Source organism: Motacilla alba, chromosome 5 (genome assembly GCF_015832195.1).
Source record: "Motacilla alba alba isolate MOTALB_02 chromosome 5, Motacilla_alba_V1.0_pri, whole genome shotgun sequence".
Classification (NCBI taxonomy): Eukaryota; Metazoa; Chordata; class Aves; order Passeriformes; family Motacillidae; genus Motacilla; species Motacilla alba.
Window position 1 is genome coordinate 61,506,740 of NC_052020.1, and position 16,145 is coordinate 61,522,884.

The 16,145-nt window shown below is 54.6% G+C and overlaps 1 protein-coding gene and 1 non-coding gene across 6 annotated transcripts; both read right to left on the reverse strand.

The window, feature by feature from the left end:
• Nucleotides 1–401: 401 nt before the first annotated feature.
• Nucleotides 402–15,318, reverse strand: PRPF39 (pre-mRNA processing factor 39). 5 transcript variants are annotated; one of them, XM_038137626.1, is made up of 14 exons: nt 15,238–15,318; nt 11,580–11,931; nt 11,092–11,217; nt 10,337–10,455; nt 9,418–9,585; nt 8,618–8,774; nt 7,652–7,759; nt 5,612–5,776; nt 5,177–5,303; nt 4,826–5,094; nt 4,100–4,284; nt 2,814–2,888; nt 2,113–2,233; nt 402–1,090 (listed from the first exon to the last, which is right to left on the reverse strand). In XM_038137626.1, exons 2-14 carry the CDS (start codon nt 11,907–11,909, stop codon nt 1,040–1,042), a joined length of 2,001 nt encoding a protein of 666 aa, XP_037993554.1. In that variant the 5' UTR covers nt 11,910–11,931; nt 15,238–15,318; the 3' UTR covers nt 402–1,039. The 5 variants fall into 5 exon arrangements, with proteins under 5 accessions (XP_037993554.1, XP_037993557.1, XP_037993559.1 ...); XM_038137629.1 differs by lacking the exons at nt 11,580–11,931; nt 15,238–15,318 and adding an exon at nt 10,583–10,745 and having other exon boundaries at nt 796–1,090; nt 11,092–11,203; XM_038137631.1 differs by lacking the exons at nt 11,580–11,931; nt 15,238–15,318 and adding an exon at nt 10,583–10,692 and having other exon boundaries at nt 796–1,090; nt 11,092–11,110.
• Nucleotides 4,659–4,744, reverse strand: LOC119702233. The gene has a single exon (XR_005257293.1). It is a non-coding gene; the product is annotated as a small nucleolar RNA SNORD127 (small nucleolar RNA).
• Nucleotides 15,319–16,145: the final 827 nt, after the last annotated feature.

Sequence of the window (16,145 nt, forward strand, 5' to 3'; positions counted from 1 at the left end):
CAGTCCCACAGCACTGCCATCCCAAAATCCCACAGCGTTCCCACTCCACCGGCCCACACAGCATTGCCATCCCACACTTCCACAGCCATTGCTGTTCCACAATCCCACAGCATTCCTGCCCCACAATCCCATGGCCCCACACCCAAGCCAGGGCTGCTCTGCCCCTGTGGAGCCCAACCCCACAGCCTTTCTGCCCCACAGTCCCACAGCATTCCCGCTCCATTATTTGACAGCAGCTCTGCTGGCAGAGATCCGGGTGCTGCACAGGTGCTGCACGGGTGCTGCACAGGTGCTGCCAGGTGTCCCTGTGCCACAGCCCCTCCTGTGAACACCACCAGAGCTCAACTCAGGCATTCTCGTCTCCCTCCTGGCTCGAATGAGGCAGTCCAAGAAAGCTCAGAGCACTACTGAATTCCTCGTTTTTATTACAAAAATGGGAATGATCACTTTGATCAAAATGAAAAAGTTTTGCTCACACCGTGTACATGAAAAACTCTAAATACAAAACTCATCCCAAACACAGTTTGTGCTTTTAAAAAAGAATGAAGGTGGTTTAATCCCTGCCCCTCCCACGCTACGGAACCTGTGTGGCAGCTCTGCCCAGGCCCCATCCCAGGCCAGGGCCTGGAGCAGCTCCCTGCAGCTGGGCTGGGAGCGGGACAAGCCTGGCTCCAGCCCCGGGCCAGGGCTGGCCAGCAGAGCAGCTCCGGGGCAAAACCAACCCAACCCCCAGAGCTTCGCCCACTCACTCACGGAATCGTGAGACCCACGAGAATTCTTCCGACACTCCATAAATTAGTGCAGGGAATTAAAAAAATCATTTATGGTAAATGAGAATTGTACAGAGACCATTTATCAGTTACCGGCGCACGAATCTTGCTTCACACATACCCCGTGAGCAGCAGCTCGGGTCACATGCAGAGGACCAAAAGCAGGTGGCACGACAGTTCCTTCACAGCCCAAAATTAGAAAAATATAATTTTTTTTTTTTATTCCATCTTTGTTGAAACTGCAGCACAGTGAACTCCACACCCGGGGATCAGGTTGTGTGGTAATACTGTCCGTAATTCCAGGCGTTCTGGTAGTTGTACTGGAAGCAAACACAGCAGCAGCATCAGCCACCCGTCCCCGCCAGCAGGGCCTGGGGCAGCAGAGCCCCCCAGCTCCCCAGCAGCCCCGAGAGCAGCACAGCGCTGCCCTTCCCTCGGAACAGCCCGGGAAGGCAGGGCAGGCAGGGCTGGAGGCAGCACAGGGGGCTGCCACAGGATCCTCATCCCCACAGAGTGTCCCGAGCGGGGAGGGACCCACAGGATCAGCCAGTGCAGCCCGTGCCTGCAGACACCCCAGCAAGCCCAGCCTGGGCCTCCCTGTGCTCCTGGGGCTCTGCCCAGTCCCTGGGGAGATGTTCCAGGGCTTGTTCCAAGAGCCTTCCCTGATCTCCAGCCGAGCCTCCCTGGCCCAGCCTCAAGGCTGCCATTCCTGCAGCGCTGTGTGTGAAGCCCAGGGCACTTTTCCTGGCCTAGCACTGATAGTGTGAGCTGGATGAGGCTGCTCCCACTGCCATTGCCTGACTCGGGAGAGAATTCCCGACCTGGCTGGGGACAATCCCAAAGCAGGGCTCGGGCCCCAGCCGTACCACTGCTCTCCCTGCTCCGGGGGCTCTGCAGTCTGAACAATGCTTTCCATAAAACCACCTCAAAACTTCCATGGATTTAAAAACGCCAGTGATGTGGCAGAAGGGACAGGGGTCAGCGGTGGCCTGGATGGTCTCAGAGGGCTTTTGCAACCTCAACAATTCCATTCCAAGCTAAAACGCCCTGGAGGAAGAGCCCCAGAGGCCAAGCTGATTTTGCTGGTGCTGGGTGCCAGCAGAACCCATCCCGAGGCACTACAGGAATTACTGCCTGGGGACAGTCCCTACCCAGGCACGCAGGAAAGAGGCACCCCAAGGCCAGTCTGGGCACAACAGCTCCACACACCACAGCCCTGCCGTCCTCCCTGTGTGACAGGACAGCCACCAAACTGCTCCTCGCTCCGCACAGGGACACTGAGCACCCGTGGAGCACGCCCAGGAGGTGCCAGCACCCCCAGGAGCTGAGGTTTGCCCCGTACCTGGTACCAGGCGTTGTAGTTGTAGGCGGCCTGGTTGACCTGCATGTCCCCGTCCATGAGCTGCGCCGACGCCAGCCCTGCCTCCTCCGTCAGCAGCTTCTTCTCGTCCGGCTCCTCGGAGCTGCAGGGGAACACAGCCTTGTGCTGGCACCGCCGGGCAGCTCCAACTGCGCCCAGCTGGGTGCCCCGGCCCGGGGGGAGGGAATCGGGGTGAGGGAAGGACAGTTTGGGTCGTGCTGCAGAACAGGCTGGGTTTAAAGCTGGTGCCCAAAGTGGGACAGCAGAGGCACGCTCCTGCTCACAGACTGAGTTACTTTATCAGCACTGTTTGGCTCAGCTCGACTCAACAACTCAATTCAACCACCCCAAAACTTATTTTCCAAAGTTGTTTCCATCCCTGCAAGTGTCCAAGGCCAGCCTGGATGGAGCTCAGAGCCTATGGAAGGTGTCCCTGCCCATGGCAGGGGTTAGGGCTTTAAGGTCCCTTCCAATGCCAACGATTCTGTGAATATTTAAGGCAGCCCAGCTCTCTTTAGTACCCACTTCAAGGGACTACAATAAAGTGATTCTATTCTCACAAGAGGGGGCTCAAAGCTGGCAAACACCTAGACAGACAGACTAAAGAAGCCCTCCCAGTGAGGCTGCTCCCTGCCCTGCCCCAGAGCTGTCCTGCCCTGCCCTGAGCTGGGCTCAGTCCGTACCCGTTCTCCGCCCGCCGCTTCAGCGTCTCCTGCTCCTTCAGCAGCGCCTGGTGCTCGTCGTAGGCATCCAGGAGCCTGGGGAGAGCACAGCCAGTCAAGCCTTGCAGTGTTAGAAACACCTGAGCAATGCCTACTGGGAACTGTAACAACCCAGCAAACTGCAGCGTGGCACATTCTAATGAGTGACCCAAATCAACAGGGGAAAGCCAGCTCGGTTCCGTTCACAACAGCTCCAGTTCCCAACCTGCTCAACTCCCCTCACACTTCATGCAGCTTTTATCAAGCTCTTTTATAAAGAAGTTTTCTAGAAGTGATTTGTGATTCAGCTGCTCCTTCAGAGCAGCTCAGAGATGTGGGAATCAGCATTTAAACACTGGAAATTGTTCCCATCCCAGAGCAGCATCTCCAGCCTTTGCCCATCCAACAGGGAAGAACAAGTGTGGTTAACAGAGCACAGGAGAGTCCTGGCTAAAATTCTCACAAATGTTGAAACACCCCCTCATCTGCAGCACCTCACAAAACCTGCAGCTTCTGACAGCGTGCTCTGGGTGGAAAGAGCTCCTCGTACTCATTCTGTGCTCTGGGATTATTTGGGAACTGCAAAATTCTTTGTGTTGATCTGTGTCAGATGCTAAACTTGCACTGACTGGCTGCCCTGCAGAGGCAGCAGAATCTAAGGACAGCTATTGTTAAAAACATACAAAGCAGAAAAACTGACTTGTCATTAATCCTTCCGGGTTATTTAGCTGCAAAATTAAATAAAAACAATAGACAATTAAGAGGAAAAATATATTTTAGCATTGAATTTAAAACTTGCATCTCTGGTGTACCCGCCCACAGAAGCGCACAGCTGTTGGCCGTGCTGAACACTGACAAATCTGAGCAGTGCAGCTTTGGAAACAAGCAGCAGCCCCCAGGGAACACAGTCTCAAAGGACACCTGTGTCACAGACCTGTCCCTCTGCCCTGGGGAGCACCTCCCTTCCCAGGGCTCAGCAAGGGGAAACCAACCCCAGGAAAAGCTGGCAGGCAGCAGGGCTCTGCTCAGTGAGGTGCTGGGCACTTCAGACAAAAGGGGCAGTTATCTGAAAAGAGATTCCTGTACAAAAATCTACTCCTGTTCACAAATCTATTCCTGTGGAACACCAGGAGGCTGGTTTAGAAAAGCAGCTGGTCCACAAAGAGTGATGGCACAAAGGAAATAATTTACAGAAGCCACTAACCCCACCCTTTTTCTAGCCCTCTCCCAGTGACTCCAGCTTGGCCACTGCCCACAGGACATCTTACTTGTTCACATCAGACCCAAAATCTTCCAGGAATTCCACTTTTCTCTGCGAGAACGTGATCCTCATTTTGATGGACAAGGCCCCATGGATGGCCTTGTCAAAGCAGCTCAGGATGTTCTCCTCGTTCTGCTTGAGGTCACCACTGTACTCCATCTCCAGCAGGTTCAGGTACAGTTTGGTGTTTTCCTGTGCAGAACAGGCGTTAGGAGGTGCACACCTGACCCTCACAGCAGGTATTTCACTCTGTTACACACCCCAGCTCACCCCACCAACACACACAATGACACACCATGACACACAATGACATTCCTCCCCCTGGGCTGGTTTGTTGCACACACACACCAGAAGTGACCAACACCACAAAGCCAGGTGCTGCACCTTGCTGGCAGCATCTGAGCGCCAGATATTCCTGTGCTGACACCAAACCACCTGACACTGCCCCCAGTAACACCGAACACACCGAGAACGTTTAAGATTCTAAAAATTAAAATTAAGGCGCAAAGCACATTGTGCTTCTGATGGGAAAAGGGTGCAAACTCCCAGATTCCCAAGCTGGGACGTGGCAACATCAGTTTAGAGGGACTGTTGTCTCCATGCAGTAATGGGACATTACATCCAGTTACAACACCTGTCATCACTGTTGCCAAGTTTTACAAAACGCGTCAGAAAGAGAAAGACACCGGGGTGGTTTGAGTTTTGGGTAAGACGGCCGAGAGGGGACACATACTTTGTCCAGTTCTATGGCTTCTGACAGCACTTTTCTTGCCTTTGGCAGGTTTTTCTGCACTTTGAAGAGGTGCCGGGCGAGTTTGATGGCATAGAAGGAGGCTTCGCTGATGGACTTGGCATTCCTGACAGCATCTTCCAGCAGCTGCTCCGCCTCCTCCATGTTGCCGTGCCGGCGCTCCAGGCTCACCCTGCGCAGGCGGATCATGGCCAGCCCCAGGATGCACTCCTCAAACGTCTTCAGGATCCTTCTGGCTTCATCGATGTTGCCTGCAACAGCGGGGAGATGCTTTAGCACGGGGCAGATGCCAGAGCTCCCCCAGCAGAGCCCCCTGAGAGGCGAGGCCCTTACCCTGCTGCTCCTCGAAGGCTGCCCACAGCATGTGCACCATGGGCTTCTTGGGCAGGTGGATGGTGCAGGCCCTGCTGTACACGTGCCTCACGCCCTCGATGCTGTGGTTCTCCATGTATTTGGCATACTAGGGTTGGAAACAGAGCAGAGACCAGCCGGGTTAAAGCTTGTATTTGCCTCCAAGAACATGCCAGAACGATAAAATTCTTTTGTTTAAACCCATTCAGCACCTTTATGGAACCACTAGACTAGTTTCTGTAAGGAAGGACGTAGAGAGGCAACGCAGTTGGCAAATGCAGCAGTCAAATCTGGTTGCAAGCAGACCATCTCCTAATGCAACAGATATAGTTATAGATGAACAACGTTCCACAGGGTACAAGGGTTAGTCACCAGGTCAAGGTGTGCACCAGCAGAGCCGTGAGCTGCCTCCCTTACCTTGATCCAGAAGTCCTCATAGAGGGCACATGAAATGACACATCTCTCAAAGAGGACCACGACTCGCTCGTGAGTGCCATTCTCTATCTCAAACTCTAAGTACTCTTTCCAGTTTTTCAGCTGAATTTTCTCCAGAGGTTTTACATGAAAGTAAGGCCTCTTGATCTGCAAGAGTCACAGGATGCAACCGGTGATTACAAACACACCACCGAGGGGGGTAAACAACCAACAGCCACACAGCCAACACTCCATTCCTGCCACTTCAGCAGCCAGGGCTCCAGGGACACCTCCTCATCTACTCAGCCCAGGGCCATCCAGGAATGGATCAAGGGATTTACTGCAGTGACATTCCAGGCTGGAAACCTCCCTTCCTGGAGAGCTTTTGGAGTGCAAGTGTTTGGAGATGCCGGGGGAGCCAAGGCAGCCCAGTGTCAGTGACACTATGGGCACGCTGGACATCGCCCACATTCACCCACACAAGGGAAGTGCTCACTGTGGGACACCCAGCCCACCAATTCAACTCAGAATTTGGTTGAGAATCATGACAAGGAAAGACAGAGCACTGAACTGGACTTCCTATCAAATATTTACATCAATCTGGTTATAGCAAGACCACACGTTTAGCACCTTTGTGTTGTTACTGGTGGCTGCAAGAGGGGCTGGGTGGGACAGAGCTCAGCACAGAAAATTAAACATTGCTCTGTTTAAACTGAAATTGCTTTGTCTGGCATCCTGCCAGAGACCCTCTGCTTTTCCTCACCATCTTTATTGCATTTGATTCTCTTTCTCCTGTGCTGTAATTTCCTCTCAGATCCAAACCCATACAAATGGATGAAGAACTTACAGTAATTAAAGAGAATCCAATTCTTCACAGCCACCTGAAACTTAAAGCCAATCCCTCCCTCCGTGCTCCTCACTGATCTCTGGTGTGGAACCCAGCACTCTGTGGCCACTGTGCCCAGCTCACAGTCCCGTTCCTGCTGGAACCAGCTCCAAGGAATCCCCAGCCCTGGGTGGGATCTGTGCCCAGCACCTCTGCTGTCCTTTATGGCCAGGCTGAACCCTGCACGTGCAGCTCCTCCCAGCTCGGGGCTCCAGGGCACACACTGGCGGTAACAGGAGCACACTGTGGCCAGCAAGGGGATGCTCAGCTTCCCACACCTTTCCTGCCCAATGCCCACAGTTCCAGGGCTCTCCCAGGTCCCACAGGTTGGCAGCTTAAGGCTCCCCAAGGCAGGAATCGGGGACACTCTGCTCTGCTGCCTCCTGCCACGGGTCACTGGTGCAGAGCTCACTGACAGTGGCTCCCCGCTCTGCCTGTGAGCTCCTGGGCTCTCGAGGCACCTGGCCCAGTCCCACCCAGAGCAGTCAATCACCAGTTCTGGCAGCACCCAGCCCAGTAAAACTCTGAAAATCTGTCCCAGCTGGGTAACACAGTGGACTCTTTAGAATAAGAAGTAAATTTAGGACATGGACTGGTGACCATGTTTGCCAGGAAGAAAAACGTTTAGACTGAGAATGAAAACCTGCCGTTGTTTTTTCAAATGGAATCCAACCTAACTCTACAGCAAAAGCTGTATGTTCGCAGTAATCAAATTATTAGTTTAATTAATTACTTTTGATACATTATACATAGGAGGTCCAAAACAAAAGCTACCTGATTAAGTGTGTAATGTTTCAATACAAAACCACAGGAATTTCACTCTCCTCTGAGCACAGGCTTACCTTCCAAGGGAGTGCCCTCCATCCCCTCATGCCTCTGCACCACCCCAGGGCATGGGCAGCACTAACTCCCAGGACTCACTGGCTTAGCAAACACTACAGCACCTTGCCTCTGTCCAGGCACTGCTCTGAGATCTGTACATCACCAGGTGCCTCTTCACAAGAAAAACGGCAGAGAAGTGAAACTGTTCCGATCTGAGTCTCTGTCCAATCCCCCCCCAGCAGCTTCAGTTAAGGCTGTTTCACAGAATTGCCAGCTCCCAGGGCTGCTCCCAAAGCACTGCTGATGCTGCCTCACACAAACCCCACCCCACTTACCGCTTCCTCAAACGTCCACCTCTTACTGACTTCATGCTCGTTGTGGTTAAATATCTCCTGATGGATCTCAATGATTCTGTGCCTCATGTTCTCTATCTCAGTGATCAGCTAGAACAGAACGGCAGGAAATGTAACACAAGCAGACACGGTATCACCTTTGTGAGTGCTTCCTGTGCCAGTGACACGCATGGATTCTCCCTGAGCAGCCCGGGAAGGGCTGGGACACTGTCTGATGGAGCCTCGTGCCTCAGCACAAACGGCTGAACTGCTTTTTATCCTGTGCTAAAGCCGACTGGAGATTAAGGATGGATTTGGATCCCAGTCAGCACTGGTTTCAGTGTGTATGTGTTTTCACCATCAGCAGCTCCTCTGGACAGCTCCAGGCGTTGCTAGGCCTGTAACAGTCTGAACCTGCCCAGACCACTGCTGATGAGGAGCTTTCTGAGACCACAGATCCCAATCTGCTGGCCTGGAATAATTACTACTTGTTCCTTAGTCTTGTACACCCCTTCTTTCATTTTCTAACTCAGTTCTTTAACACCTCTGCCAGCACTGGAAGGGACTGTCCTGTTAGCACACGAGCCACAGGGCAGTGATGGGCAGGAGCTCTCCGGGCACAGCTCAAGTGGCTGCAGTGGAAGCCCTGCCCAGCCCCAGGGAAGGGCAGAGGTGCCCGTGGCCACCCCATGCAGGTGCCTTGATGGGGTTGGTAATGTCCTCAGTGCCACAGGGCACTGCTGTGCAGGAGCCACAGCAGACTGAGTTGGCTGCAGTGAAGCCCTGCCCAGCCCCGGGGAAGGGCAGGGGTGCCCGTGACCACCACCTTGGTGGGGTCAGTGATGTCCTCAGTGCTGCAGGGCACTGATATGTAGGAGCACTCTGGGCACAGCTGGAGTGGCTGCAGTGGGAGCCCTGCCCAGCCCCAGGGCAGGCCAGGGGGTGCTCTGTGCCCAGCCCCTGCAGTACCTTGGCGGGGTCGGTGATGTCCTCGGTGCCGCAGGGCAGCTCGTCCCCGTCCTCGCCGCTGTGGCCGCTGGCGGCCGCCAGCTCCCGGCGCAGCTGCACAAACTGCTCCGTGGTCAGGAAGTCTCGGGGCAGGTTGTTCTGGATGTGCTCTTTGAACCTAGCAACAGCCACAAAGAGGCGCTGCAAAGGGGCTGTTTCACGCTGCACTGCTGCCCAACAGGGCACAGCTGTAAATCCCCAGGGGTTGTGCTTTGCTTTGTGGCCCCCGAGTGCTGCCAGCTCACACCCAGAAGTGCCAGCACCCATCACCCTCACACGTGCCATGTGCCAAAGGGACAGAACACTTGCCATGGAAAAGGACAAAATCAGTTATAAAGGAAATAACTTCCCACACCAAGAGATCTGGGGAGGACTGTGTGCAATTTAACCGAGGATGCAGCTCAAGTGTCCCTACCAGTGCAGAATTCCACTGCCTAAAACTTGACCAGGATTCCTCTTTAGCCAGTTAACGTGGTGCTTCAGCACACACGGGCATTGCACGAGTATTAAAGTCCAAAACTGCTCATTCTGATTTCTCAAAGACATCCTCTCTTCTTCCCCACACTTCCAATGCCTGTCCTTACTCAATAGCAAAACCTCTGAATTTACCTAAAACCAAATTGCTCGAATGTGCATCAGTACTTTGAAACAATCAGTGCAGCTGCCTGAGTGTGTAAGTAAACAATGCACAAACTGTTCCAAGTCCTTGTGCTGAGGCTCTGCACCTCTCCCACGGCACGAAGTCCCTGCTTTCCCTTTACCTCTGGAAGTGGTGGCTGTAGAGCTGCGTTGGGATTCCCAGGATGCGGTCATAGATGGATGTAACCTCCCTCAGGTTTCCCTGGTCATTTTCCCAGTTTATATACATTTCCCAGAGTCTGTCAGAACGGAAATCTGTCCCAGCAGCCAGCACTGCATGTTCATAGGCTCTGGAAAAGGAAAGGTTTTACACTGGTTTCTGCATACCAGGACCAGAGCAAGGAAGGAAAGTCCTGGCTCTTTTAAAGGTTATGAGCATCCACATTTCCTTGAAACTAGACTTATGTTAATTATTTACATACTTCAGAGTGTTTGCCAGATATCTACAGAAAAGTCTAGAGATTCTGAAAGCTCACACTCATTTTTTGCCTCCAGCACTTCCACAACAGAACAAATACAGGCAACAGCAGAAGCCACTGGCAGGCAGGAACACGAGGTATTATGAAAATACACAGCCTTTACCACCTCTGTGCTGTACAGACTCCAAACCCACCGGTGCAGCAGCGTAACACCCAAAAGCTGTGCAGCAATTCTGCAGCCTGGTTCAGATTCGATTCCAGTTCAATTAAGCCTTCTGATCAAACTCCAGCCCAACCCTTTAGCCAGGTCCACTGCCAGCCACAGCGAGCAGACACATCCTAGCCACACCCTGGAAACGCCGAGGAATTAAATCCCAGGATTCCAAATGCTGCACTGAGTATTTCTTAATATGTCCTCAGACATCCAGTCTGAAGCTCTCAAGCTTTTTCCCCTTGTACCACACTGTACACTCTCCCCCTTCGGGTGCAATTTGGCTCCATCATCTCTTAATTTAAAAATCCTTACAGTGACAGCAGGTTGTTATGACTTTGCCCCTTGTCCTAAAACCACAATAACCTGATCCCAGCGGTGCGTACGGGTACCAGGCTGCTCCCAACTCACCCCCTGATGGTACTGTTAGTTTCAGGATCAGCAGGGTCCAAGGTCTCCTTTAGGAAATTTATATAATGTATCCAAAGATCAACACTAAGAGGAATTGCCTGAAGCCCTCGGCGATAGACCTATGAAGAGAACATGAACTGTACTTCAAATCCTTAATGGGGTCCTAAGAGAGAGGCAACACTGTGTTATCCGGTGAACCTTAGAAATACTAATTACTGGAATTTTGTTTAAATAATCTACCATTACCATTCGGGTGGAGGTTGGATAGAACATGGCAATGTTCTGATCTCCACGTGCAGAGTCTTGATCTTCAAAGCGCAGCGGTCCCTGCATTCTGACCAGGTTGTGTGGGCAGGCTTTGGGGTACAGACCATAGGGCACAGACCCATTAGAGCATCATTGACAGCGTCTGACCAAAAATGCAATAAGATGGAGCAATTGTGACCAGCAAACCAACTATTATTGTTTTGAAAATGAGTAATAAATGGAAGTGACAGAAAAGCCCTGCCCTACTTGTTAAGCTGCAGTGTAATACAGAGGCTTGCACTGCAAAGCTTGACAAACTGTAGAGGTTTAACGCACCTGCCAACAAAGAGAGAGAACATTAGCTCCAAATGCCACAGCCGTGACACGTGCAAACACGTCCCTCGAGCCCTGGCCGTGCAGGGCAGGCACTGGCAGCCCAATGACTCGCAGTGGGACAGTCATTGGTGGCTTTGGGACTGGTGGCAGCGCTGGCCCCGGGCCCTACGTACCTCGTCTGACTGCTTGACGTTGTCGTGGCGCTTCTCCAGGTCCGCGTACTTCTTCCAGTACCCGTAGCAGTAGGGGTAGTGTGAGAAAAACCTGTCAAAGGCTTTCCTGGCCGCTGGCAAGTGGTTCTGGGGGAAACACAGAGCGAGCACATCAGCGCTTCCCTCAGCAACAGCGTCAGGCTATTTTAAATACAATTATTAACAGTGTCTTAGAAACGCCTGGCGTTACTCAGACACTGACAACCAGGCTGCTGGAAGGTGTCCCTGAACACGGCAGGGGGGTGCAAATGGTTGAGCTTTTGAAGGTCACTTCCAGCCCAAACCCTCCTGGCATTTTATGATTGAATGACAGCAGTGGCAAGGACAGCTGCCTCAAATCAGTGTCTGTGACAGCTTGAGGTCCATTCTACATGTGCCACTGGAATTCCATGACTTTAGTTATCTTTATTTATTTCAGGGAGCCTGAGGAGAAAGGGGCAGGTACTAACCTCCTGCTCCACGTACTGCAGTAGATAAACCCATCCTGTGAAATCCTGCGGATTGTCCTCTACTACTTTCCAAAACTTGTCAAAATCGGGAGGGAAGTCAGCCTCGATATCTGTGGTCTGCAAGCTCTCAATGTTCGGAATTTCGCTCTCCTGCGTGTTGTCCTCGTTGAGGTCTGGGGAGCTGTCTGGGGACTGCTCCATCTCGGTGACACTCATGATCTCGGTGCTGAAGTCCATGTGCTGCTCCTCGGCCGCGCTCTCGGCGCCGGGCTCCGCGCTCTCGCTGCCCACAGTGGGCTGCTCCTCCTCCGTGCTCTCCGCGTTCTCCATGGCACTGCTGCGCGACTGGATCCTGGGGAACGGCACCTTTCAGTGCTGCTGGGCACAGCGGGGCTCGGAGCGGCACCTCAGCGCACCCCGGGGCTCCAGGCAGCCTGTGCTGCACCAGCACCCCCACGACACCCGCCTCACGCAGCAGCCTGCCTCCACAATAGAACTCACTAACAGCGGCCTCAGACTGTCACATCTGCACACACAAATCATTGGGGCTTCCTAAAAACCTATTGTAGGGAGCTGCCGAGGTGAAAGTGAACCACCACAGAGTCCAGTGGAAGTTTACTCTAAATAAAGAATTATGCTCAAACTCCATAGAAACATTCAGGCTGGAAAAGCTGCCTGAGACCATCAGTCCGAGCTACTCCAGCAGTGCCAGGGCCACCACGGACCCATGTCCCTAAACTCATTCCATTTCCCTAGTCAGTGCACGTCAGTAAATTCTTTGTGAAATAAACAGGTGTTTAAAGGCACCCCCAACACCAGGCTAAAGCAAAGACAAGAATTAATGCCAGCATCAACTCCGTCCCCATTAGTGATGTCCAAACACACTCAGCAGCACCAGAGAGCCACAGAAATGCTCTGGCAGCCCCTGACCTGCAGCCCCTCACTCCCACCCACGCCCAGTGCCAGGTGCTTCTCCCGGCCCTTGGGACAGACTCCTGCTTCCTCCCACTGTGCCTCTGATGTCCCTGCCAAGAGCCACCGCCTGGCCCTGCCCTGCTGTGCCAGCACCAGGCCAGCCTGACCTGGCTGGGTGCCACCCAGCCTCGGCTGATCCCGGCCTTCCCTCCTGGAGCCAGAGCAGGGGCACTGAGCCTGGCCTGCCCCGTGCCCCCAGGGAACACCACCCTGCAGGGCACAAAGCTCTCTCCCAGCTGTGAGTGCAGCTGGCATCAGGGACAGCGCTAGATGTCCATCCTCACACCCATCCTCACACGCTGCACTGCGCTCTGCTTCCTGCTGTGTTCTCCTGGCAGCAGGTGGCAAACACATTTGGGAACTCAAAAAGAAAGCACAAGTCCCCAGCCCAGAGCTCTCCAGAGCTCTTTCACACTGAAACCCTGAAGAGACAACACCCAGAGCACTGTTTTCACTTCAAGGATGTGGAGAAGACACCGCCACATACTGGGGTGCAGAAAGGAAAATCTCTCTCCCTTATCTGCAGCACCCTCAGCTCCTGGATAACAGCTCAGGTTTTGCCAGGAGCTCGCCAAGCCAAGGAGCTTTGGCACAACGCTCAAGAGTCCACGTGCTCTACCCTGCAAGCTTTCTAATAACGGCTTTTTAAATTATTTCTGCTCTCCACCATCAGGCAGCCAGGGCTCGGAGCAGCCTGGGGCAGTGATGGTGTCCCTGCTCACGGCAGGGGTGGAACGCGATGGGCTTTGAAGCCTCTGCCAGCCCAAACCATTCTGTGAGTGCACAGTTTGGAGAAAAACACCTCATTTATAACACTAAGTTATACATTAAGTATCCAAGAGTGTCGCCGTGCCTTTCCCGGTGCAAAGGCAGAGATGTGAACCCCTCAAAGGCTGCTGCTCTTCTGAGGGTGCCCCGTGCAGGCTCGAGCAGGGAGCGCCACAAACTGCAGCCCCAACACTGGAAAAAACACTTCAAAGGCTATTTACAGCTCTAAAACGTGATGTGACAGTGGCAGAGGTAACTAGTGATGGGACGAGAGGAAATGGCTTCAAATTGCACCAGGAGAGGTTCATGCTGAACACTGGGGAAGTTTCCTCATGGCAAGGCTGTCCAGCCCTGGCACAGCTGTCCAGGGCAGTGCTGGACTCCACATCCCTGGGGAGGATTTTTTTTTTAAATCCCTGGAGGGATTTAAAGCCCTGGGCACGTGGCACTTGGGGACACGGGGTGGCCTTGGCTGCACGGGAGAATGGCTGGACTTAATGATCAGCCCTAATCACTGCATGGATTCTGTCATCGTTAGAAATGCAGTAATTCCTGATCTAAACTTATTCTGATGTTTAGCAGGTGTGATGTCCCTCTAGCTGATTCAGAACACATATTGCACCTTAAAAAAACAGCTCTCCAAATCCAGCCACCTTCAGATGAGGAGGGAAAAAAGGATGAGGGAAAAGCTGTACGGATGGGCACACAAGGTCTGAGCTTGTGAAAGCTCACAAGGATCGGCACACGTGGCCTCAAACCGAAACCAAGTCTGTCTGACAGCTCTTCCAGCCAAACGCCTTCCAGCCTGATCCCAAATTTTTTGGCACTATCAAAAATCTGATATCTATCTGAATCTATCCCAAGTATTTTTAGCATATCCCAAAATCTGACACCAGCCAATGCAACAGGCCACGAAAGTCCAGGGGTGGGGCACACCAGGGAAACTTAATTCCAGGGTTTCCACCTTAATTCCAGGGGTTTTCACGTTAATTCCAAAGGGTTTCACATTACACAGGCTAAAGAAGTGAACCAGAGTCTCAGACAGCTACACACGCACTGGTATTAAATAATCGATGCCAACGTGTATGGCTCAGCCTGTTGCCAGCAAAAGACTGCGGTGCACAAGACCGCCGCTCACACACGTGAACGAGCGAATGGAGAACAAACAGGGAAACTGCAGAGGAGCAGGAATGCGGAGCCGTATCTGCGCTCTGCCAGGACTCCATTCACACCGCGATAAGGCGCTGCTGGATCCACCCGGGGCAGGGCCGGCGCTGCCCGCGCCCAGCGCGGCTGGGCCGGGATTAGCTTTGAATCACGGAATCATTTACTGGAAAAGCCCTCCAAGGCCACCGAGCGCCAGCTGTGCCCGATCCCCAGCTCGCCGCCAGCCCAGGGCTCTGAGTGCCACGTCCAGGAATTCCTGGGACACCTCCAGGGATGGGCACTCCGAACCTCCCCGGGCGGCTCCCGCCAAGGTCTGAGCCCCCTTTCCATGGGGAAATTCCTGCTGTGGCCACCCTGGGCTGCCCTGGCCCGGCCTGAGGCCGTTCCCGCTCCGTCAGGGCCTCTCCGGGCCCAGGCCGGGCAATAACGTCACAAACCGCGCGGCGCGGCCCCGCGCGGGCCCGTTACTCGCCCGGCGGCCGTTCAGCGCAGAAAACGGGGATACGAGGATACAGCAGGGATACCGGGATACACCCCCACGGCGGAGTCCACCTCTCGAGCGAACCCGAGGCCTGGCAGCGGCCGTGGGGCCGACACGGCGCTCGGAGCGCCCCGCGCGCGGCCTGGCCCAGCCTCCGCCCGCCTCGGCCTCCCGCCCCGGCTGTCCCTCGGCCCGGCCGCTCCCGGAGCGCCCCGCTCTCCTCCCCGTGGCCCCGCTCGGCCGCAGCCCCTCGCCCCTCAGCCGTACCTGCCGGGGCCGCCACAGCCGCCGCCGCCTCGCCCGGGCCTCGCGCACCGCGCACGCGCACAGCGCCCCGCGCGCGCGCACCGCCCGCGCGCCCGCCTGCCCCCGCGCGTGCGCGGCGGCCGCCCGCAGCGCCCGCCCCTTCCCGCCAAATGGCGCCGGGCCCTGAGGGGCAGCGCGGCGAGACTGAGCCCGCCACGGGAATGAAATAAATAGAGCCTGGTGGGGAAATATATACAGCCCGGTAACGGGAATAAATACAGCCCCCTAGGGAAACACATCCTAGAATCGTTTGGAGAGATCCTCCCAGTCCCGCTGTCCACCCAGCACTGTCCCTGCAGCCCTTAAACCACTAAACCACACCACCCCCAGGAATTCCTCGGGCACCTCCAGGCACGGGCACTCCAACCCTCCCTGGGCAGCCCCTGCCAAGGCCTGAGCCCCTTTCCCATGGGGAAATTCCTGCTGGGCCCACCCTGAGCTGCCCTGGCCCAGCCTGAGGCCGTTCCCTCTGCTCCTGTCCCTGTTCCCTGGAGCAGAGCCCGACCCCCCGGCTGTGCCCTCCTGGCAGGAGCTGTGCAGAGCCACAAGGGCCCCCTGAGCCTCCTTTGCTCCAGGCTGAGCCCCTTCCCAGCTCCCTCAGGAATTCTCCTGGTGCTCCAGACCCTCCCCAGCTCCCTCAGGGATTCTACAGTCCCTTCCCAGCTCCCTCAGGAATTCTCCAGTCCCTTCCCAGCTCCCTCAGGAATTCTCCAGCCCCTTCCCAGCTCTGTTCCCTTCCCTGGACACGCTCCAGCCCCTCCAGGTCCCTTTTAAAGTGAGGGGCTCAGAGCCAATCCCAGGATTGGAGGTGCCTGGCAGTGCCAGCACAGGGGGACAGCCACTGTCCTGGCCCTGCTGCCACACTATTC